Raw genomic sequence first — 25777 nt, forward strand, 5'->3', positions numbered from 1 at the left:
AGATCTGGGGCTTGGACCTAAAGTCGGGTCTGGTCTGACCTCTAACAGCAATACTGCTCATTCCAGTGTTAACAAGGTTCAGGAACAAGGAGGAGAAATCTTCTGGCGGTCATAAACAGCAATCCAGCTGCCTACCCCCACTTTTAGTGTTCCTACATACGCTGCCTCAGAGTGTTATCTTCTGGAGCTTGGATGCTGTTTCCAACATACCACAAACAGATAGGGAAAGAGGGGATTAATTCCTGGTAAACAACCTCAGAGCATTTGTATGCATTCTTGTTAAGGGTAGGGCAGTATTGTATTGCCTTAGCTCAGTCATCTTTATCTGCAGTTGTCATATCCCAGGGGACAGTATAAACTACTGATCCCTCCTAGGACACACACATAGTTTTAAGACAGCTATTGAGTGGTACCTTACTAGCAGATCCCAGCAACTCAGCTTTCTATTGGTACTACCTTATTGAAATTTCAGTTGGTGCTCTTGTATTTCTCACCATGCTCCACAGGGATCCTGAAGATTCAGGAAACACTTTTAATTCCTGCTGAGCTCCCTGGAAACATTTCTAAAAAGGTATCTGACATATTCTGTAAATATATTACTTTAATTTCAAACTACATAATTAAAAAATAAGTAAACAATGTGTCCCATTCTACAAAGGATTAGCTCTTTTCTTTGGAGGCCAAGCACAGTCTAACTGATCATGTCTATATCACAATAAAATAATACAATCCTAATGTGATGGCAAAGAACCAAAACTGTGAAGATGATACCAAAGACTATGTTCTAATATTCAGGTCAGCTCATTGTGGCTAGTCAGGATCTCCTCCATCAAGCCTACTCTTTACAACCCTGCCCGAATGCAGGTTATTCACTACAAGAAGGGTAGCTTCTCTGGCAGGTAGAGAAGCCCAGTGCCTTTCACACTGGGAGCAGCATCACAGGGGAAGAGTTTGATAGAAGAATAACCTTTACCTGCAGCCAAGTCCTGCAGTTTTCACTCAGTGAGAACACGAAATAAAATGTAAGCAGCGTTTTGACTGTGTATCCTTTGCCAGGCTCTATGCAGGTGTTATTCTAGACTGCAGCTAAGCAATCTGCTACGTGGTGGATTTTTTTTTCTGTTTCATTAATGTACAGTGCTGTAAGAGAAGATGTTAAAAGAACTTACCCTTTTCCTGTGGGGACTAATTTCTAGCTTCATCACTGCACATTTGTTTAAAGTATTTAAGCGCCTGCAAAGCAAAGGAAACCATATTAAGAGAACACTCCAGTGTTTTGACACAGGCTACTCCAGTCCACAAGCTTTTGTGAAGGCTGTCCGCAAACTGCTTTGCATACAAATAGCCATAAGCAGAGTTTCAATTAGAGCCCTAATTATACTTAACCATTAACCCATTACATTTGGCTGTACTCTAACTTCAGAGGGAGGGATGGATGACTATTTGTCACAATTACCTGAATCAAAGTAAAGAGAAATGAATGGAAACTTAGTCTAAGTTGAGAAATGCATTATATTCAATGAAATGTAGTAATTACCTTTGTTTAAACAGCAAGCATTTGAACCCTGAAACAATCAGTCTCAACAGACTGAAAATAAAATAAAAGGCTTCGTATTTGACACTATGTACATATGCCTGTGTGAAAAAAAAGCATCCTGCTTTAAAATTGTACTTTAAAAGCTAAAACCTCTCAGGGGAAAACTTATTTTCCACTTATTAGGTGTCTACTTTGTGAACAATGATTATTTTCAACACAGTCCTGGGACAAGACAACTCACCAGCTTAAATAAAAAATGTACAACAAAACAGAGACCTGATCTTTCCTTTCTAAACTGTAAGTTTCTTTTATACATAAAAATGTTGTTCTGAAGGGCTAAAATTTAAACAAAAAATAAATTGCTGCAGCAACAATAGTTAAATGGCCTCCTTGTGAAACGTGACAATAGTCTGGATGCATATCTTGAAGCACTGTAAGCATTCCCTGTTCCCTGATGAGTTAATTCTGGTAGGTATCCCTAAAGCAAAAGAAGTATCTTTCTTCTGCCCTCTCCCCAGAAGCTCAGTGTGCACAGCTGAGCAGAAACAGAGCAAAACTTGGCACTGTTAAACACACAGCTCCATGGCAGCTTAGGCACAACTGAGTGCCGGTTGCCATGGTCTTCTGCCCTTCTCCCAGCCCTTGCTGCCTCAGAAACCGCTCCAGGATTATGGCTCAGCTAAAATCTGCACTAGTAAAGTGTGGTTAGAGAAATGCTGGTGCCGCGACAAGGCAAAGGGCAGGAGCAAGGTGGATGCAACGCAGAAGGCAGGAAAACTGAAGCAGCAGCTTCATGGAAGTGATGGTTTGGTCCCTTGTGCTAATACTTCCATTTGTGTGGCTGTACTGGGGGTTGGATGAGGAGACCAATTGAGCTGAAAACTAATCTTTCAATACTTTGCTGGGTTGAATTTCTCTCAGGTCAGTTGTCTAAGTTGTGTGGAGGGCAGGGAGAGGCAGGAGCAGAGCCCCTCTTCCTACAACCAGACTGCAGCCCCAGTTCAACAGAAACAAGACTGTGCTTTAAAAAGCCTAATCCATTCTGAAGGAAGTTGTATAATTTTCACAAAAATTATCTGGACAAAGTGTAAAGAAGAGCCTGTACCAGCAGCTTTGAAAAACTGAAAGCATACAAAAAAAAACCACAACAAACCCCAAACCAAACACAAACAAACAAAAAAACCCCACAAACAAAGAAAAAAATGCTGACTTGTCCTGTTGCTTCAGATAAATCTTTTCAGACTCATGAAACTTGTAACTTAAATCTAGAAAGTGTATGCACAGGAAGAATTACTAGTTCCTTCTCTTTCCCCTTGCCTTTTATGCACAGGATTGGTTGCAGATGGTTATTTACACAGGGCTTGATCCTGAGGCCATCAAAGAAAGTGGAAAAGCTCCTACTGGTGCTTTTGCTGCAGTTGTGAAGTTCAAAAAAAAGAAAGAAAAGGAAAAAAAGAAGGCAGTTTGATCTATAATTAGACCCAGCCACAACACAGCAGAAAAGGAGAGAAACAGGAAGAATTGCCATGGGTCAAATAGTAGGGCAGGTTAGGAAAGTTAACCAGATCTCTCTATTTTCATCTTTGCTCTGATTGTTAAAGGCAGAAGCTCAGTCCTGCTGGCAGCAGTTGGTGGGTATAGGTAAAGTCAATTTGAGAGGAACTGTATTTATGGCATGGGTGAAGGGTGAATGTCCCATCTACATGCTACACAACAAAACTAGGATTTGAGGCCACACAGCAGCAGAACACTGTCTCCTTCTCTGCTATAAAAACATTCAAACTCCTGAACTTCAAGACCAGGGAATATTAAACTGGTTTCAGATCTATATTGCGTAATAATTTACAAATTTCACAGTGTTACAACCTTTGACTTATGCAGACAGAAGTTATCACTGAATCCCCATATCAGGCTTTATCTAGCTCCAGCCTGTCTGACCGCTAATAAAGACGATCTCTGATTTCACAAAGATTACATCCCCAGACTTTCCTCCTACTCAAATTAAACCCCTGAAATAGGTGAAAAGGGGTAGAGCAAAGACCTCTGTTTCCACAGAGGGTGCTTAAGAGAAAAAAAACCTCCCAGCGCACACCTCACAAAAATGAGCATGAAGGAAAGATAAGGTAACCCCCAATGAGCAAGGTTAAATACAATAGCAGTGAGACAAATAAAGGTTCTGTTACACATTTGACATGATTTCATCACAAAACCAGTTTCCCTTTTAAAACCTAAATGCTCTGCAGCTATTGCCTCAGGTCTGCAATTTTCATTATACACATCACACATCCTGCTCTAACTTCTGCTCAAGTTCAGCAGTGCTCAGTTCCTTGACCTAGAGGCCACTGAAAAACAGTACAATAGGAAAAACTGCCTTCCAAACACATTACTGAACCTGCAAAACTAAGCTTAGGCTTTGCCAGGATGAAAGCTAGCTATACAACCATCACTAACCTTCACATACACTTTGCAATACTTTTTGATTATATAGGTGCACATGCATTTTCTACAGATCTTCTCATCAGATCGATTCTTGTTAATGAACTGCAATCTTCTCTTCTGGCTCCATTTGGTAATTCCATTCCCAGGTATAAATTCAACTTATCATTTCCCTACTGACAGTCAGCAGGTCTGCCTCATTCTTTAGCTCTGTCTTATTCTGCCCAAACCTGTCTGACATCTTCACAAGGTGAAGATGGGAGATGGAGGGATGGGGCAGGATTGCTACAGACAGCAGTAAGAGGTGCTTTCACTGTCTGGCTCTCTCTGTTTCTTCAATGCCTCCTGCTCTGGCCACTTTCTCTATGACTGTCTGGATGACAAGATACTATCCTTTCCCATCATTTAGATAAATGCTTTTGTGTCAGTTCTCTATATATACATCTTCACATCCAGATGGTATCTTAATCCTGTGGAGCATTCCATCTCCAAGACGTCACTTTTCCTTCCCTTACTCCTACTCAGGCTCTCACCCTCCTTCAACCTCGCTCTGCTAAAACCTTCTTCCTGAGGGTGACCAATGCAACAGGACCTGCTGCTCAGACCCAGACCATGAGTTGAGACTGGCCTGTGTCAGTTGCAGCGACAATTACATTGCATGCTGGAACCTGCTGCTGGCAAAACATGAGGCACTGGAGCTCCTCTCAGAAACGAGCAAGCGACGCATTCTTCCTAGTCTTCTCCTCATAAATGGTCAAACTAGTTTAACCTGAACTTCTTTCAAGAAAGGCAGCCTGAACAAGATATTTGCTATCAAAAATGCATTTTGAACACGTAATTTCAGCTAATTTATAAATTAAAATATGGGCTATAATGTGACATCTTTGTTAATCTACATACCAGTCAGTTCAATGTTGGCTATAACCCCAGGTAATTCATTCTGCTGTCATTAACAGGACAAAATTCTCACTCCATGCACCCAAGAAAAGTGGTAGGAATGCAGAATGCTAGAGTTACACATTTCAAATGCCAATTTTCAATCTGAGTAACTGTATGATCTAGCTTTAAGGTTTAAAATATTTCTTGATGGATTTAAATTAATTCATTTTCACAAGGCAAATTCCAACTCATGTATACATATAACTAATCAATGATACATGAACTTTCTTGTCTCACTGAAGTAGACAGCCTCTACGCTAGCTCCTGGGGTTCATCTGCACATTTCAACCTGCAAAGGACGCCAGCTCTCTACAAACCAAATGGTATGAGCAGCGAATGCTGCTCGTGCGAATCCATTCCAATCAGGTTCTTGGATGAGAAGTCCTGATGGTAAAAGATTTAAGAAACCTGTTGCATATATATAGCATGGCAGTTTTCTAGATATGCATAAGATTAGACAGGATTTCCATCATGGCTTGCTATGTATTTTGTACTTAGAAACAACCTTTAGCATAAGCATGTTTCAGTACTTTGTTTCATCAGCGCATGATGCAGCCAGTTATTCTCTAGAAATAAAATCCCAGTCATTAATCTGCCTGACCAATTTGGTGTCCTTCTATGACGGGGCTACAAAAGTGATGGACAGGGGCGGAGCAGTTGACGTCATCTACCTGGACTTGTGCAAAGCGTTCAACACTGTCCCACACGACATCCTTGTCTCTAAATTGGAGTGTCATCAATTTGATAGGTGGACCACTTGGTGGATAAAGAACTGGCTGGATGGCCGCACTCAAAGAGTTGTGGTCAACGGTTCAATGTCCTGCTGGAGACCAGTAACGAGTGGTGTCCCTCAGGGATCACTGTTGGGACCGGTCTTGTTTAATATTTTTGTCGCTGACATGGACAATGGAATTGAGTGCACCCTCAGCAAGTTTGCCGATGACACCAAGCTGTGTGGTTCTGTTGATACGCTAGAGGGAAGGAATGCCATCCAGAGGGACCTTGACATGCTTGTGAGGTGGGCTGATGCCAACCTCATGAAGTTTAACCATGCCAAGTGCAAGGTCCTACACCTGGGTCGGAGCAATCCCAGGCACAGCTACAGGTTGGGCAAAAAGGAAATTCATGGTAGTCCTGCGGAGAAGGATTTGGGGGTGTTGGTCAATGAGAAAATGAACATGAGCCAGCTTCAGTGTGCACTCACAGCCCAGAAAGCCAACTGTATTCTGGGCTGCATCAAGAGGAGTGTGACCAGCAGGTTAAAGGAGGTGATCCTGCCCCTCTACTCTACTCTTGTGAGACCTCACTTGGAGTATTGTGTTCAGTTCTGGTGTCCTCAACATAAAAAGGATATGGAACTGTTAGAACAAGTCCAGAGGAGGGCCACAAGGATGATCAGGGGACTGGAGCACCTCCCATATGAAGACAGGCTGAGAAAGTTGTGGCTGTTCAGCCTGGAGAAGAGAAGGCTGCGTGGAGACCTCATAGCAGCCTTCCAGTATCTGAAGAGGGCCTACAGGGATGCTGGGGAGGGACTATTCATTAGGGACTGTAGTGATAGGACAAGGGGTAACGGGTTGAAACTTAAACAGCAGAGGTTTAGACTGGATATAAGGAAGAAATTATTTACTGTTAGGGTGGTGAGGCACTGGAATGGGTTGCCCAGGGAGGTAGTGAATGCTCCATCCCTGGTGGTGTTCAAGACCAGGTTAGATGAAGCCTTGGGTGATATGGTTTAGTGTGAGGTGTCCCTGCCCATGGCAGGGGGGTTGGAACTAGATGATCTTGAGGTCCTTTCCAATCCTAACTATTCTATGATTCTATGATTCTACATAAAGTCCTACGAAACCAAGGCCAGCAGTGCTTTGCACAGTCACTGTATGAAGCATCCCAGCAAATTAGTCATTGCTCTTACATTTTTAACCCAACATTTCATGATAAGATCACTAAATGACATTTCTTAACCATCTGTCTTCTACTGTTATCACATGCCATATGCTCTCTCTGTAATTCAAGTCTCTACCCACTTGTCACTTAGTTTTTTTCCAGAAAAACCTTAATGGGGTGGATATTGATACTTTTCCCATTTAGAAAGGAATCTGGCAAAGCATTTACTAATATGTTGGTTTTAAAGTTACATTTGTTTTCCTGCTTACACTTGCAAGATTATTAAATATAGTTTACAATACCATTCAGATATAAGCTATCATTTAAAATGCTTCAAACTTAAACCCCTGTCAATATGATTTCTATGGCCTTTTTAAAAACAAGTTTTTCACATGCAGTAATCAGAACAAGGCTACTGCTGGCAGAACACTGGCTGTTATACAGGAAAGCAGATTCTCCGCAGACACAACTTTTCTATTTTGTTACCATCCACTGCGTGAAGTGTTCATTTACTCTGTGCTGAAAATGCAAGGAACTCCAAAACTACTGTGATTTTCAGTCAAGGAACAGTGATGGACTCACAGTTGTGAAACAGCTCTAAGTCTTTTCCTGAGTAAACTCCTTTACTGTTTACACACTGATCATGGCATGAGTCAAAATAAACCCAGGCTTCAGGCAGAAATGCAGCATTTCAAACTATGTGGCTCCTCTGTGTTTTTTAATGAGCTTTACAAAAGCTGACAAGGAGATGCAGAAAAAAGAAATCTAAAGGTGGAAATGTTGTGATAATGTGCTGCTTTTGTCTAACAAAAATGGTAAGGAACCAAATACAGACATCTGAGATGGTTAACTGAATTACTTCAGCTTTATTTTGGGTAGGAGCTAAATGCTTCTGGAAAAACTTTAGCTTCAGTTTTAAAGTTATCTTGTAAATAACAACTCTGATATATAAGCCATAGGCTTCAAAATTATATAATTCAGCCTTTAAAATCTTTGTCTCAAGCTACAGTAAGACTGGTGGACTCTTACCATTATTACACAGAAAACAATTTGAAGAAAGGGGTTATTTTTCAATTAGAGCACATATTAACAACTTCATAGTTTCACAAAGTATGTATATATCCATATCATTTTGGTTTGGTCATCTTTATTAGTAGGCTTGCAGTATAAGCTCCCATTCATAGGTAACAGATCTTTTGACTGTCCTCTATGTTCAGAAAAAGTGCTAGCTGTTTTTATCAATCACAACAGTGGCAAATCTCAAAAAGACAGGGAGGGCACGTTCTTTCTTTCACCAGTGAGGAAAAATCTGATACCTTTTTTTCCCCATATAAATAAATAATCACAGGTTAGAAAGTTTTTTCAAAGGAGAGCCCTAGGTCCAAAATACGCTGGTTTGACTGTATTTTGTTTTCCTGGCAAAGGAAGACCATGCTTCTGGGAACCAGCATTTATTGACATTGCTGTGCTTTCTGTTCAATGACTTCACAAGTTTCAGAGCCCACAAATAAGCACATTGATGCATCACATTTTAACATCAGTGGAATAGGTGCCCTGCACTTGGGTAGGGCACATCTCAAGTGTGAATTTAACATTAATGAGGTTTTTCCCTTCTAATGACTGGGCAACAAATCTATTTTCTTAGTCTGAAGATCCTGCAAATATTTCTGAAGAACTTTAAATTCCAGTCCCTCTCCTTCCCTTCCAAGTATGGCAATGCTGGCATGAGAACACTATAAACTTAAAGCCTTTCTTAAAAGGGTTTTGTAATTCATTAAAAAGACTGACATTTAGAGTTGCAGACATCATGCATGCAGGATCCAACAGCATACATTTTGCAGACAATTTGGAAAGCTGCCATACCGAAGAACTGAGGCAGAAAACTGCACTTATTTCTAGGTAATAGTAGATACAAAAAGTCAAGGCATGTTTTTGCCATTTAAAATTATGGACTCAAACTGGGAGGTAACTGATGGATGAATGTCAGATGGGGCCATCACAACTGCTTTCATGATAAAATTGGCAATGCTGAGGCTGTAGTTCTATGAAAACATGCTGCCACAAACTGGCAAGTCTTGCTCCCTCTTTGTCTCTACTCATCCCTTCTCCTGCCCCTGCAGCTGGCTGTGGGATCCTGTCCCATCCTTTGTACCTACTCGAACTTGATTATGCTTTTCTGTGGGCTGATTTAATTTACTAATCCAGCAAAGGACTGTCCAGACACTTTATTTGCAAGGTGAGTGAGTTGAACTGGGTTAAGGAAGGAGCCCATCAACAACAGAGATAAGTAATGTATGTGGCTGAGGTAATCTTTCCAGTGGTGATAAACTATTGGATTTGCTCATATTATCCCTTTCAGCCACACCTATGCTCACTTTGTGATCACAGTACACACAGGGTGATGCACTGAGGGCAGTATGAGGGTTTCTATACATAGCTTTTTGTTTTGTTTGTATACATAGCTGCTCACCTATGTAAGAAAGCAGAGTACACAGAGCGCAGCAGCACTGTTGGCTAATACTGCTCCCAGAAAAACAATTCCCGTGTGAGAACTAATGCTACAATTCTATGTGCAGATGACTGCAGCCAACATGGTTCTGCTTGAACATGCCTAACTAATTTGGGAATCAGTAATGAAAACAAATTAAGGTATGCCTATGGAATACCTGTCACAAATAGCTGCTGCCACTTTCCTCCCAACTTTGTTTTAAGATCCTGAACATTACTTAGGCCAATATATTATTCTAATAAAATGCACATAGTGACAGTGGATAATTTAAAGGTCTCAAGCAAATGGTCATTTAATGATACATAATTCAGTTGAGGTTCTGCTCTTCCCAGGTTATACTTTCTATTACACTAAGGGTTTTGTTTCAAAGCGCAGTGTGATTTTTTTTTTTACCTACCTGCATAACGCCTCAATAGCATCTCTGTCCAGAAAATCATGCTCTCGCTTGACTAGAGCGATGTCAATTGGAAAAAGGAGATCTGCAGGAACAGAGACAGATGGAATCAAAACAACCCTTATTCTCAGAGGTGAGTTATTTCAGAACAACCAGCTGCCTCCAGTTTAAGTCACTGACATGCCAGTGACTGACACCTCTCAGTTAAACACATGCTCTCACCTCCAGTGCCACAGACGCTTTCTTTTCATATAGAAGGTTTTTACATGCAGCTTTCGTAACTGAAAGTTTGTACGCAAAATGGAGGAAAAATGAGCAAAGCAGAGATGAAACAATGGGAAAGAGGAAAATGTGAGCTCCCTATCCAACATCAGATGTGCAAATCGACTCAGGCTAGCTTTATTTAATATAAATGTAGTCTCTATCAAAGTACTAGTATCTCACATTAAAGAAAAGAGGTCGGTAAACCCAAATCTCTGGAAAAGAGTGAAAAACTCAATCTCCTTGGCTGTTAATCAAGCCATTTTAAAGTTTGACACTATTACAACTTTAATGAGATATGGACTGAAATGAAAGCAAGACAAGCTGTGTGGAGTCCATGCCACCTCCTTAGGAGATTATTTAGGTAAACAACTGAGAGAGTGAGGGGGAGGAAACTGTTGGCAGATAGCTGAAAATTTACTACAGCTCTGAAGCACCAACCACATATATATTATTTACTGTCCTCCACAGATTCCTGACTGTCATACAGGTCCTGATCTGGCATTCCTTGCACAGCCGAAACTCCCACCAAAGCCACCGGGCGTTCAGGGTGCACAGCAACACAAACTACAAGTACACTGCTGTAGTTGCAAACAACTTCACTGGTCCAAGTGATTGTCTCTAAAATACTTAAATTTCCAGAGACTGGGAAAGAATGAGCTGAAATTATGGAAAGAATAGGAATGGTGTTGATCTGTGGAAAGTTAGTTAACATTCTGGGTTTTCTATACCAACAGATAATGTCTCAAATGAACTATCTGTCCTGATTTTGCCTCTGGAGCAAATTATGACATAGTCTGCAAAAAGCAATAAATTCTGTCTCTTCTATAGAAAAGTAACATTTTTTTTTTGCAGTTTTAGCGAAGTAACTGACAAAGCTTCACTGATTAATCTCCATTTTAAATGTGTACTGTGTTGGACCTCTCCATATAGGTGACTTTTCAGAACTCTTATACTATATACCCAGCTGATCCATGGGTCTTCCCTTCACTATTTTAAAGTCCAAAGTGCAAGGAAAGAGGGTGACCACATCCAACTGGTATTTTTCACCATTGCTGCTGTAACCTTTGCAACTGGGAAAAGTTAGTACCTTAGAATGCCCACAAGAAAACATAAGGGAGAACTTAAGTAAGAGAAATGACTTGGAGAAGTTGACAGTCTGCATGAGCCCATTTTTGTTTTATGCTTTTTAAATGCTGCTGCTGTTTTTGTTGTTGTTGCTGCTGCTGCCAGCTGGGCTTGCAAAGGACAATGGTATATTCTTCTGCTGTAAGGACAGCTGCCTTTTCAATGGCCGTGGCTGGCCTTGCTCTCATCTCTGCAAACCTTTTGATGTTATGTACAACATGGTCCAACATTAGAAACTCTACGTAAGTTTAGAGTCTTGAGCTAGGGCAATGGTAGCCACAGCTGGGACACGTTTTCTGAATGAAATTACTTTTTTAGGGGATTTAGAGCTCAGCATAACATGAAATCCACAAGCCCAGCTATTGAGCTGAGAGTCTTGTCTCTAAGTTGTAACAAAGACTGGAAGTACAGTCCCAGCTCTGCCTCCCAAGAAAATCTTGGCAACTCCATTAGCACAAAAAAGGGGGAAAAAATAAAAAAAAGGAAAAAGGAAGAGAAATAATAAAAGAAAATTTTATTTCTGAACAGGCGAAGAAAAGTTTCGCCAAGTGCTGCTTTTGAAAGTGCTATTATCATCTCATATTGCCAATGCAGCTGCAAATCAAAGCTCAACAAGATCATTTTTCAAAAAGGTCAGCTCAGCATTTGCTGTAATTTCCAAGTTACTCACTGTAAATAATGGACGTTCTATGCTCATTCTTACAAGCAGCAGCTGGAGTTTGTTTTATGAAAAAGAAGAGGCAGATAAGGGTGCATAATAATTTCACTACAGTGCAAATAATTTTAAGTGGTGGTGGCAATTTCTGAACAATAACATACATATATAAAAAGGATGTCACACTTTAAACAAAATTCTACATGTTATTCTGCATCAGAGCGTAAGAACTGTATGCCAAAACTGCAAGTTCCTAGTAGGTTAGAGAGACAATGAAGAAACCAGTTTTAATTGAGCAAACCCACTGTAAAAGTGGACACACAAAGTGAATCCATGCCACAGAAGGATGAGTGCAGGAGGAAGCATTCTTTTTGAGGAACTGCTACACATCTGTGCAACAACGGTTTGTATGTTCTTTTTTCCCCTTTATAGTGAGCCTGTGTCTCACACCAACTCAAACTGTTCTGGAAAAACACACAGGACATGAGAATCATGAGGTGTACAGATGCATCCGTGCAGATGTGAATTTTCCTACCTCTGCTCTGTCAGAGGAGCTGGTCACAGCTTCTGTGTTTCTCTATGTCTGCACTAGTAGCAGTGGATGACTACAGCCATGAAAATATACTTCACTGGTGTTTTAACTACAGGGAATGTACCACGGTGCTAACATAACATTTGTGCTATAAGGACATATGGAAGATTCAGAATAAAACAAACTTGGAGAAGTTTAAAACTCCAAGAGCGCTTCAGGGTCTCATTGGGTTTGGTACATCACTGTGTGTGGTGGGTAGTAGAGACCAGTGCAATTCCTAAAAGTCATCTTACATACTAGCACTTCAGTTAAGTGCCTGAACCTCATTTATTGGTGAATATTACATCTTATTGTCAAAAAATTACACAGAGTTGACTAGCCCGCAACCTTAGGTGCCTACCTTCATAGAGCTGTGCATACTGTGGGAACCCGGCAGCCCGAAGCCAGTCACAAGCTTCCTTAGCCTCAATTTCTGGAAGAGGACAGAAACAAGACACCCTCTGATTAGTGATCTGCAAAGCAAAAGCTTCCTCTCCACCACTTCTAATACTACCGTTACAAAATAAGCACAAAGGTATTTAGAAAGTTTGAACTGAGACACAGGTTTGCTTAGCCCAGTTTGCTTTTCTTCTCATGATCAAACATACCCTAGATTCTTGGAAAGTCACCAGCATTCATTTGTGATTTATCAACAGCTCATCATTTTAATAATTAGAGAAACAGGCACAGATGAAAACTACAGGAGTTATGGATTATTCCATAAAGATTTTCTTAACGCTAGAGAACCCAGCACCACAATCAACATGAGAAACATTTGTTCAACAAATCTTACGATTCTCTCGGCACAACTATTTTGTCTTGACAGAAATTCCTAGTAAAGCTCATAATACTGTGCAATTTAATGTCTTGTAGATGGCACTAACAGACGCAAGCCCAAGAACAACAGGCACACTGTATTGCAGCTCACTCAAGTGCGCATTTACCACAACATGAACCTAATTTCACTGGATGTCTTCAAGACACTTATGAGTTACTTGGTACATTACAGGAAATTCAGCTAACTTTCCCTCACACTGGCCAAAACAGAGTACTGCAAACTGAAATTATTCACATAAATATACACAACACCAAAAGTAAGGAAACATCCTCAACATGGGTTATATTAGTCTGTGAATAAATGGTCCACAAAATCATCTGTTAAGTAACAGAAGCAGAAATACGGAATATGTTATCTTATTAGCTATTGTTATTATTGTTCAGGAAATGGACTGGGTTAATTTTGTTCAAAAAATCCAAGAAATTGTTACTGGGAATTTAGCTTCCTACTTAGAGCTGGTCAGACAGTCAGTGAGCAATCAGTAAAGCTCATCTGGCTTTGATTATATTCACTGTTCTTGATAGACCAGAAAAGAAAAGCTTCATTACATCCAACTCAATAGACAATTTTGACACCTACCTGGAGATGATCCTATAGCTACCTGCTGCAGGAACTATGCACAAAGGGTTTTTTTTTCTCAGAATTGCCCATAATACAAGTTACTGCATATAGAGCAGTGGACAGCTGAACATAAGTAAAACATCTCAAGATTTTTGGCACATTACAAAATGTTCCCAGGGAGATACAGGCACACAATTAAACTCAGATGAAACTGCAGGCACCTTTTACCACCTCCAAAATGATGGCAATCCCCCTCTAATTTTCCAAATTGCTACAACAGGGTTAAAATATTTGTGCTTTGCCAGAATACTTTGCTAAGATACATACTCAAACCAAGGGGTTAAGGTGAGACAAAGCACAACATTCCAGATAAATAAACAGCTAAAAATCCACTTTCACTGAAGTCAGGACAAGCAAGCATTTGTGTAACTTGTGTTTGCTTCACCTTTGGGTTATGGGACCATATGAGAACAAGCACGTACAGACTCATTGACTTAGGTACTCATTAAGGAAAAGCATTCTTCAATTCCAATTGCAAGAGATTGTAAAGTTTTGTTTAAAGGAGTACTTTAAATTCAGTATCCTAAGGAAAAATATGGAAAAGTTAATAAAGAAAAGAATTTCAAATATATTTAAAACCTGTCTTGCTAAAGCAAGAGCAGACAACACAATACTGCTATATCAGAAGCAATGAAAATACTACAGTAAAAAAAAAAATCTGCAATTAATTTTTAAGATTACTTAAAATAAAATGCATGATCTTACAGATCACATCCTGCAGAAATGTCTGGACTGAATGACAACTTTACCTCACTTAAAACTGGAATAAAAACCCCAACCAAATCCCAATAACCAGCATTTACCTAAAAATGCAGGTAGGTGCTTGTAATGCAACTGAAAAAGCATCAGATTCCTAACCACTACAAGCACTCTTAAAAGTGCTTAAATATTTGTTCGTAGGTCCTTTACTGAGCACCCCAGGTGTATGACCTGTAAAATACTTCTAGAGCTAGAAAATTGTGAATATGCATTTATCAGACTTCTCTAAAGGTTCTCTGTAGAAGCTTTGTGTGTCTTTTCTGCAAATATACATGCAAGTTATGTGGAACTCGCATTTTATGGGCACCCAGGTGCCTTTGGGATTTTCCTAGCATATTTGCTCTCAGAATACCCTTGAGAATCCCCCAAGAAGTCCACCTATGCAGTGAAACACTTGAGCTATTCCTGGTTGGCCACAAGAACTGCAGGGAATAACAGAACACCAGTGCACCTGTTTATCAGTTAGGCTAGGCAATGGCTAGGGCAGGGTACAGGACAGCACAAGGGGTTTAAAAGCAGCAGTTTCCCCATTCCCATCTCAAACATTTTGTGAAAGCCAGGGCTCTAGTCTCTGGCTCCTGTTGCAAGTCCTTGGAAGGGCGAGGGGTTTGGGGAGCTGTCTTGAAGGGGCCAGGAAGTCCCCTGCAGTGAGAGCTCTGTGTCACCTCCATCCACCAAAGCATGTGTCAGAGAGGGACATGGCAGGGATACAGGTGATGGAGGAGAGGTAGGACCTGAAAAAGCAGCTCCTTTCGTTCAACTCCAACTGGCCAACCAATTGGCTCCTAATCTGTACTGATGCACTGTGACCACATGAACAGAAGGGTCATTTCCAGCCCAGCTTCTCCATCTCAACCCAGCTGGTTACTGAGGAGCCAGAGTATGAACACAACTGTGTATGTATATGAAATTCAGGCAGATCAAAATATAGCCGGAGGAAGAAACCCACCCAGGGTGCACTGAATAGGCCACACAGAAAGCTGAGTACACAGAACAAGCTTCCTCACATAAAAGGTACAAACTTAAAACAGCTGAAAGCTTCTATAGGTAAAAAATTCATTAGCACAACTTAACTGGAATCTGCCTTTGAGAATAAAATACATTAGTTAAACCTGAAGTTCTGGCCAAAACATTTAAAACAAACTAGAGGAGAAAGCTCATTCCCACACTTTCCAAATGCCAGCTTTTCTTCCAGCTCAGAAGCATCAGCCCTGGGATTTCTGGTTTCATATCCAGGTGGTCAGGGGAAATGTGCAAGTCCTTGTGATCTGGATCAATGGCAACTAGGATAACAAGGGGCAAGGGAAGAACAGAGCTTCTGAAGTCAATCTTTTCCACTCCTTCTAGAAAGTTTTAGAAGGGACAGGGAAATCTGAAGCCTTTGCTCAGCCTCCCAGGGGACCAAGGTTACACATCCTTACATGAGCTAGGAACTTACTGCCAAGCTTGGTTGGGGCCAGCTGAGAGCCACAGGGAGGAGCCTGCAGAGGAACTCCACAGTGCTTTCCAACACATTTTAGGGAAGCTCTACTTCAGCCCCAACTAAGCTGCCATGATATGCAAAGTAATTTCCCACTGTGAAAGCTTCTTTCCATTGAAGGACTTGCAGCTGAGCTGATACACGTTGCTGCAGGCAAGACACTGGTCTCACTCCCTCCTCCCTGCTCCATCCCTGTGGTGCCACTTCCTTTCTGAATCAAACATACTTGCCAGTTAAAACCTTTACAATAACCTACAATTCAGTATACATTCCAGGCAAGAAACATATGTTCTGCTTTTCAGATGTGCATCCTGTGCCCTCCCCCAGCAGCAGGAGGTTCTTGTACAGAAGAACCGCTGGCAAGAAAAAAATTGCTCTATTATTTCTAAATGTCCAGATACACAAGGAAATCTCTTAGAAAGTAAACCAAAACAAACAAAACAACAACAACAACAAAACACCCCCAAAATGAGTACAATGTAGTCTTTATTCTTAGTGTTGTGTAAGCAAGCAACAGGCAAATGTGTTAAAGAGGAAACAGGAAATTTTTATTGGAAACAGCTTTATTTGTTAGTCTGCTTCACAAAGCAGGCCTCCATGCTGAAGTGAAGGGCAGAGGGTCCTATTGTGTGTGGTTGGGAACCATTAGTCCTTATTTACCCACTTCCTGGGGGGTCAGGAGGACCCAATTCTTCCCCAAACTGGTAAGTGAAAATGGAAAACTTTGGTTTTGTTTAACTTCGGTTAATCTTGGTTTCTGGTCTTGCAGGTTTGCAACTTAAAAACCTCATAGCAAAAATACCTCAATTTACATCTTGTTTGATACTGCAATGGCAGAAGACAAAACTCTGATATGTCTATAGCCTTTTGCTGGATGACACCTTCCTTCCTATAGAAAATAAAAAAACACAGCGTGATGCTGCAATAATGTCCTCTCGGAAATAAAATAATGATAGCAGCCTAGCTAGGAGCAGCAAGATCATTTGCTTTCATGCTTCCTTTCCCTTTGTTTCTGTGAAATAACATGTAGCTTAAGCACCAGCTCTTTCAGGGTCTTCAGAAGGTGCAAAGCAGAGATGTCTCTGCACAGTCATGCACTGACTCCATTTTCACCTAAGTGCTAAACATCATATGAACCATCCAAGCAGATGGTTTCCTCTTGCCTCAACCCAGACACCTTTATAGCCATATTAGCACCTCCACGTATCACTTGTACTCGCCTGACCTTTTGGCTCTGTTAAGAGAGCAGACTGTAAAAATCTGCCGCAAGATTGGTCAAATCAAAGCTGTTAAAATCAAATTTCAGCCAAAAAAGGGCTTCTTTGCTCAAGGTTCACTCCAATGCTATACTGAACTGTTTGAGGTTCTTTTTGGTCTGAATTTTTGACCAGGTCATTCTAGTTGAAATTCACTATTGACTTTTTCAGGGAAAAAAAGAGAAAAAGAAAAATAATACAAAATAATCTTCCTGAATTAGATTGCAGGAAGGTGTCTTCTATGCAATGCAGAGAATGTAATTTCTCACCATGAATGCTAGAGATGAGCCCACTTGTAATGCATAGAACTCCATAAACTACCTGAACATTTTCTAAGGCACAGATGGAGCATAAAGAGGATACTTTGCCATCCAGGACTGATGCTCCAGCGTAATGGCTGCAAAAGGGCTTGCATGCTCAGGAGCTCATCCTCTTTTGCTGTCTGTATCAGAAATTGCCTGTCCCATGTTCTGGTGCTTTGCAAAATTTGTGTTCAACTCTGAAACACTGTCCTGAGCTATTAAGCAGCTTGAGATCATTCAGGATCATACTTTGAAAGACCAGCTGTGGTATATATAAGAAATATGTATTCCTGGATAAAATTTTACTGCCCAAGTACAAGAAATCATTTTTCCAAGTGCCTGAATTACACCCCTGACATGTGAATTGTGGTCCCCACACTAGACTTGATCACACTATCCAACCACTCAGTCTACAGATAAATGAACATGGATGTGAAATCTGAGACAAACCGGGGAAAAACTGCACTATGGCAGCTGTCTACAAATGAGCAGGGCAGGCACAGAAAATGATAAATCAGTTCTGTGTAATGTCATATGCCTGCAGCCCTTTAAAGTTGGGACAGGATGACTTCCTAGGAGTTAGCTTGCTATGTGTCCATGGCCTCAGATGGTTTTCACTTTGAAGATATGCAACTGTAGCTTGAAAATAACTAAATTCCTTCTTATAGGTCTGGTTTTACTCAAACTTATATAGCAAATATTCCTCAGGCAGTATCATTAACTTAGAGCTCCACACCTATCAAGAAAGCAGCATGTAGCAAGGACTGCAGAAATTAAAACTGGAATTAATGAAGAACAGCATTTTATAAGGATAATGCCCTCAAACACTGAAACTTGATATGTTTGTCAATAAATGCTCAACCACTAAAAGACAGAGAATTCTGAAAATCCCATTAAAAGCTCCTGACAAATTTCTAACATGTTTGGAATCTTCTTATTCTAGAAGAACAATCTAATCTGATACAACTACCTTAAAACATTAGTCTGAGACATTCAGCCCACAGAGGATTCATTTCTGGAAGAACTAGTGAATCCAATAAGTATGGCTTTTGAACTGATGACAAGCTTGCAGGTTTGGAAGTGAAAACTAACAACCTTCCTGAGAGGGTCCCTTTTCTCCTTTCCCCTTTAAAGTGCAACTTTCATTTTGCAACAGCAGCTGCCTTTTCTGGTGTGCTCCTGTATTTCACTGTGCTTTAATTTACCTTCCTAGTCAAACGATGCATGCTGTGATCTCCACTTAACGCTGCCTGCCTTAACAGTTAATTGAAGCTGATAGGGAAGCATGCACAATTCTAAGCCAGTATTTCTTACAAAAAGCTTTCTGGAGGAAAAAGCCACAAGTTCTTGAAATAAAGTATATATGACACCAAATATATATACTGCTTTCTAGTCATAAATAGCCTAGAAAGAGGTGGTGGAGGGGAATCTAACTCAAATATTTCTCAACTGTGCGGTGATGACTGAAGAAACACTCTCCTTGTGTTCCTGCTGGCTTTGGGTTAAACATGGAATTGGCTTTTCCAAATTGTGGAGCCTTGCAGCAAGACAGTAACTATGCTGCCGATGGTATGTATAAACCACAGGACGCTGGGAGAAGAAACAGAGTATGTTTGGAATTTGTGTGGGAACAGATGAAGAAGTAGTAAGGAAACAGATGTTTAAGATCATATATTGATATTTTTTTCTGAAAAAAATCAGGAAGCTTAAACACCATTTTTTTGTCAGCAGAGCTTTCTGAAAGAGCAAACGGCTCGCTTCCACTGATGGGGGTTTAGGTTTGTTTATGCCTTTAATGATGAAAGCAAAATAAATAAAGAAATATATGTGACTGGTTTCCAAAATATCCACACAGGTGTATGTTGGCTGTATGTGTTTTCTCTCCCTACCAACTGTACTAGGTTACACAATATAGTAGTTTTAATTGCTCACCAATCCTCTTGGCTAGCACAGGAAACACAATACCGCTTTTGTAAACCAAAATCTAATTAACTTGGATCTCCTTTTCACAGACTTCAGCATACCAAAATCACTTCTGAAGTTCTTCAGCTCAAAACTTAACATGGGAAACAGCATTTGTTAAAAATATGTAAAATTGTTAGGGACTGAGCCAACACTTGCTGAAATCAGTGGGAGCCTCCATGAATTTCAGAGGAATTAAGCTTTTCCCAACACAGATCCATGGGTCTCTAAAACCCAAGGATAATCTTTTTCAGAAATCAAGAGGATCAGATTCACAGTTCTCATTATTTTTACCCCAAAAATATTTTAAATAAGAGTTCTGATTTCAGTAAGCCCAGTTGTGTTGTAAGCCCCTTCCCAAACGCCAGGAGCAGCCTAGGTTTTCATCAGAGCACGAGGAAGGACCAGTGCCTGATGGTGGGAGGGCAGAGAAAGCACAACCACCAACACCCCAAGCATGCCCTGGCTGGCAAGTGGTCCTCCCCTCTGTCAAAAGGACCCGGAGCAATTGTTAACACTCCAAAATACATCAAATCAGCACCATTTCAGGATTCAATACAAGGGTACTGGAACAAAGGACGTTCCCCATGTCTCTGTCAAGCACTTTCCCTGTACACTCTGTACTGGACTGCAATTACTGCTTATTTTCACACTATTAAATATGCTTCTAACTGCCCAAATTTAGCTGCATTACTTCCTAATTTGCTCCTAAGACTTTGCGAAAGCATGTTCTAGAACACAAAAGAACCATCTCAACTCCTGGTTTACACAGCAAATCTGGGTAACTTACTCCTTAATGGGTTTGGTTTCATTTTTTTTTTTTTTTGCATTTTGAACATATACATGAGGATTAAGAAAGGAATTTAAAAAATGCAATCTAAAGTTAAAAACTAACTTTGTTTAAACAGAAAACTGAAACTTCATATAGCAGTTTTCCTGCCCAAAAAGATTCTTTTCACAGATTAAATATGGTCGCCTCCCATTTGTTTTTTAAGAAGTTTCACAGATGAAGAGGAACAAGATGTCAAGTGACTTTAGAAAAAAACATAAGAAATAATTGGGCACGTGGGTTATTTATCTGGCCTAATTAACACAGGGTGGTCTTGGAGGAGGATTATTTGGGGCAAAGAAAGCAGTTAGTCAAATCCTCTGAAGGAGGTCATGTTGACAGATTCCAGAGTGAGAAATGAAGCCTCCTCCACAGACTGGGGATCAGGAGATGACTTCTCTCAGAAATTACTTGCTTTGAATGAACCTTAAGAACTGAAATACTGAAGGGCAAACGTTAACCATTGCTACCCCCAAGCCCAGCATTAATATTGTCCCATTGTACCCTGTCTGTAACTGCTGTGTCTTGCATACTGCATGCAAAGCTCAAATCAAAGGTTCATAGAGCTCCAGAGGGAAGCAAAAGTGAGCAGATCCTGTGTACCAGATATACTTCCTCTAAAAATGCCCAAAGTCTGGTCTACCTGTTCAGATCTGGGAAATAATAATGATGCAATTGATTATATGAGCTGTCTCAACGGTTCATACAGAAGAAAGTAGATTTTACAGTTACTTCTAGCTTGTTAAGCCTCAACCTTAAAACCAATCATACACATAGGAAGAACTATATGGAAGAAAGTCTACCTTTGCATCATAACCATTTAGTGCCTTCGCTTATTGGCATCTAATAAACTGCACCCTGTATGGATGATACAACACTTCAAAATACCATTGTGTTGAAACAGCCCAGCATAAAGCTGGTAGTCTCTCAGCTGAATGCCTCTCTCCCTAAATGAGAATTAAATACACAAATCTGGATTGTTCCAAAGCAAATATTACTATGAACTTTCTATTTCCAGTATTCTATCTGTGATATTTCACACTTGAAAATGTTTTTCTCAGTACTCGATCTAATGGTCACACCTTGAGAGAATGGTCTAGATACAACATGGTAGCACTGCAAAGGAAAGCAGAGACTATGTATGGAAAGAAGGGAAGTTAGAATAAATCATGGTGCTTTACATTGTAAAGTTTCTTGTATCTTGTAATGCACAGGAAATCTGTTCTCAGAGACACATATGGAGAGCAGAGAGAAAGGTGGCCAGCCCTGTGGGTCCACAGGGTCACAGAAAGAACATCCCCAAAATGCAAGAATGGAGGGGGGTATATTTTTCTTAATCCTCATCTTCAGTAGATGACAAGAATAGGTCTGGGAAGGTCAAACTGTGGCTTCAGCAAAAATCTTTCATGCATCTCCCCAGGAAGCATTCTTTGCATAGACCAAGGTGAGCATTGGAATAAAGAGGTTTAGACAAATATAAAACAAATATGTTTTAAACCAAATCTGAGGAATTTTACACCATTTTGGACTTTAAAAGATGTCCCCATCAGCAATAAATGAGCCATCATATTCTGTCTTTGTTAGAAGAGAGACCAGATACTATTGTTTCCTGATCCAATCTCATCTAGCAGTCTTTCCCAAGGGAAACAAATACTAGACAGTATTTGACAGAATATTATTCCTAACAAATAATAATGCTTATCATGCTCTTCTAAAGAAACCAAAGTACTTCAGAAATTTAAGTAGTATTACCTGTAACTTCCAGATAATGAAACTCAAGTGAATTAAAGCTAGGCAGTTAAGTCATTCTTGACTTTACTTCTACCAGTTATGTCAACGGTGTATTATGCTAACAGACCTACTGATTTCCAAGGGTATGCTGTGCAGGATAGCATTGTACTCAGTGTCAGCAAGTATGGCAGAGTAAGTGTCCAGTGAAAAGAATCAGAAAGCTCAAATCACAGCACAATCCTGTGCCCCTTTCATGAGACTTTTTAATCACTGCTGGAAAACAGACTTTGTTTTATCCTTAAAACAGTAGAAGGGGCAGGGGGAAATAGAAAATGAAAAAAAAAAAGAAAAAAAAACTTGGAAAAAAACTTTGGAAATGAAACATACGCAAGGCAATCCTGATACCCCGCACCAGTCAGAATTACCGCTAACATAGTTACAAGCAATAAACACACCTGGAATTGCTGAAATTACAAAAATTGTGGGATATCTACACCCACTACATCACTAGAGAGGATATGGTGTTTTGTAATTCATTTGCCCTGGAACACTGAGGATCAGACTGTAAGCAGAACATCCAGTGGAGATACATAAATTATATAAGAGCATCACATCTTTACTTAGTGGAGATCAAGGCAGCAAGCTTTCTGTGAACTTCAGATCATTCAATTCCTATATTTCTGTTATATGCACAAGAAGGAAGGGGAAACATCTGAAGTTATTTTTATTTCCCCAAGTCTTCTGACTATACTGTATGAATGCTAGGGTGGGTCTGGCATTGTCTGAAATGTGTCAGGGTCCTTTTGCATAGCCTCATTTCCTTCTTCCTGTTGCTAGGAAGGATAGTTAAGCATGAAAAGCACTTGTTTACAGTACAGGACCATCCTGTTAAACACATGTGTTCTCTTCCTCCATATCATTTTAACCAGACAAGGGTGCAGTTGTGTTTATGCTGAAGCCAATAGCACAGCTCCAGTCAGAGGGGAACTGGAAAAGAAGCCTGAACCTCTCAAGAAGCCCAGACATAACATACTGTGGTATTCTGACCAGCAAAAAACTTTATCATTCAATCTGCATCTCTAAATATTTGCAGAGCTCATAAATTCACATGCCTCAAACAAACCATTGCCTAGAACGTAATGAATTAGAAGAAAATCAAGTCACCTCTTATGTCCTTCTTCTAGGAATCCTAATATAAACACTTGAGATTAGTGCATGAGGACAACTGCAGTACCTTTTTCCTGCACCCACCTGAGGCAAAATACAAAGGGTACTTGTGAGTTTCCATGACGAGCATCAGTATTCCTCTCTGGCCCAGCAAGGGCAGTTGCACAGCTGTCTGGAAAGACCCTGACTCAAGACATAAAAATGCTGGGCTGAACCTATTGAGAGATTTAAAACCAAATAAAACCACGAAAAGACATATTCTTGCTTTTAACTACTGCTTAAAAATTAAATTTAACAGTAGCTCCATGGTGTTTAAAATAACCTTCTTTTAAATCCTTTTAAAATTCTTCTGTTTAAAATAATCTTTCTGCACTTCCTTCTGATTGAAAAAAAAAAATCAATTAGCAAAGCAAGTTCTTTCAAAAGAAGATAAAGAGATCAGGAAGTCCTGGAGGTTACAAAAGGTTGCTCCAAATGCTTTGATTTCTCTGAACTTGCAGATGAAAAGAATCTTCTCAGAACTATATCTACATCTTCTTTTGCATATACTATGTTCCATAGTTGAAGAATCTCAGCCCTAATCAGGATCTCACAGGCAAACTAAAGTAGTAACCCAAAACCATTTGCTCAAGAGACACTGATCACACTTTCTGGCCACCTCAGCCTTTCTCTTTTTTTGCTGCTTCTACTGTAGATGTATATTAAGATGCCTACAGGATATCAGTAAGGATACCTGGAAGACAAGATAAAAGGCTACAGCTGTGGAATTAACAGATGTGTCCAATTCCACATCAACTCCATGTGCTGTCAGCCGGCAATAGCCTGGCTGCCAGACTGATGCTTAATCAGTCTGGCACTGAACTGTTGGTAGATTCATACTCAGGGGCTCATATGAAATCTGCTTGTCTATTATCTTAAATCCACTACAAACAGCCTTAAAGCACAATCTGACTCACAGCACTGATACTGATTTGCTGCTGGAAATTTCTTGATCAGGGCAGGGTAATTCAAACAGATTACATTTACTCCTGTAAAAATATAAAAGTATCTATACTGGATGGCTAAGATACAGGGCCATTCCCGTCTTTCACATGTGTTAAGTACTATGACACATCAGGGAGAACTTCCTGACCTAGTTAAACACAGCGTAGAGTCTGTTCTTTCTTCACTGCTCTCATTTTCCCAAAGTGAAGAGGCGGATGAAGAAAAACAGAAAAAGAAACGAAAAAAAAGTAGTTGTACCAATAGTAAGTGTCTCAGACTGGCAATAAAGCTCATCAGTCTAATGGCAACGCATCGATCAACAACTTCACAGCTATAGTGGAAATCAGTCATCGGTGGCGGTTTGCAAAGAAGGGGAGAGCGATACGGAACGCAAAACTGCCCGACTGGAAAACAGCATCGTCGGTGTTCGGTTTGCCTGGAGAAAGTCGAGGAGGGGGGCTGGCAGGACGTGCTGCTCCTCCACAGGGATCAAAGCCCCGGGGTGACATCAGGGCTGGCAGCCGCCGCCGCACGGGGGGAGCCACGGGGCTCCTGGAGGCCACCGGGCTAATTACGAAGAACTTCAAAGCAAACTCGACGGCTCCCGTCTCGCAAGGACACCCGGAAAAAAGAAGGGGGGTGGGAGGCTGCGGACGGACGGGACACACCACTCAACGAGAAGAGACTGGAGAGATGGGCCATGGTGCCCTCCACAGAGAGAGGAGGCACCCCTCGAGGCGCTCCGCGTCCGCGGCACCTCCGCGGTTACCCCTCCCGGCCCGCGTTTCCCAGAGATGAGAATCACTCCGGGATCCCGCGGCGATCCTGCCCCACCTGAGGCTGCTCCTTCCCCGGCGGGCGCCTTCAGCCCAGCCAACACGGACGGGCCGGCGGAGCGAACCGCGCCCGGGAACGCACCACTCCCCGCACCGCAGGAAGCCCGCCCGCGCCCCGGCTAGCGCTGCCCATCAGGGTACCCCCGTCCCACCGCTCGATGCGCCGAGCCTGCGCCCCCGGGCGCGCAGCTGCCAACCCCCCGCAACGGGCAGGGCATGGGAGCCCCGAGCTTACGTGTGAGGATCATGGTGCCTCCGCGGGGCTGCGTGCCGGGCTGCCTGTGTCCCCGCCCGCTCGCCTGCCTGCCCGGCGGCAGCTCACAACTGACACCCGGCACCACGGAGCAGAGCGGGGCAGGGCGGCGGTCCGGCCCCTTCGGGCGCCCCCGCCCCCAAGGTCCGCCCCGCCGCACACGCACCGCAGGGCTCGATCTGCTGCGCGGCCAGTTCTCCGGGCAGGGGAGGACATTGGCGCGCAGGCAGGAGCAGCTTGCGCCAGGGTTTACCTGGTCACGACCCGCAAAAGCAAACAGGGGCGCACACACGCCCGTCTGCACTCCCCTTGTCGTTGCATGTCTGGGGGGGGGGGGGGGGGGGGGTCAAGGGGAACTTCACAAACCAAAGGTAATGGGATCAAGGATGGTTTAATGGCTCCTATCCCCTTTGCTCCTTTGTGATTTTTAATGTCCATCAGC

The 25777-nt window shown here is 41.5% G+C and overlaps 1 protein-coding gene across 1 annotated transcript in view; it reads right to left on the reverse strand.

Moving 5' to 3' along the window:
• DLC1 (DLC1 Rho GTPase activating protein) overlaps positions 1–25387 on the reverse strand; it is a 40288-nt gene extending 14901 nt beyond the window's left edge. Inside the window, exons 1-4 of the mRNA XM_034065010.1 lie at positions 25318–25387; positions 12679–12750; positions 9706–9787; positions 1170–1233 (exon numbers count right to left, since the gene is read on the reverse strand). Of these exons, the coding sequence (XP_033920901.1) occupies positions 1170–1233; positions 9706–9787; positions 12679–12750; positions 25318–25330 (231 nt within the window). The 5' untranslated portion in view covers positions 25331–25387. The remainder of the gene's footprint in view (positions 1–1169; positions 1234–9705; positions 9788–12678; positions 12751–25317) is intronic.
• Positions 25388–25777: the final 390 nt, after the last annotated feature.

This window comes from Melopsittacus undulatus, chromosome 7 (assembly GCF_012275295.1).
Source record: "Melopsittacus undulatus isolate bMelUnd1 chromosome 7, bMelUnd1.mat.Z, whole genome shotgun sequence".
Classification (NCBI taxonomy): domain Eukaryota; kingdom Metazoa; phylum Chordata; class Aves; order Psittaciformes; family Psittaculidae; genus Melopsittacus; species Melopsittacus undulatus.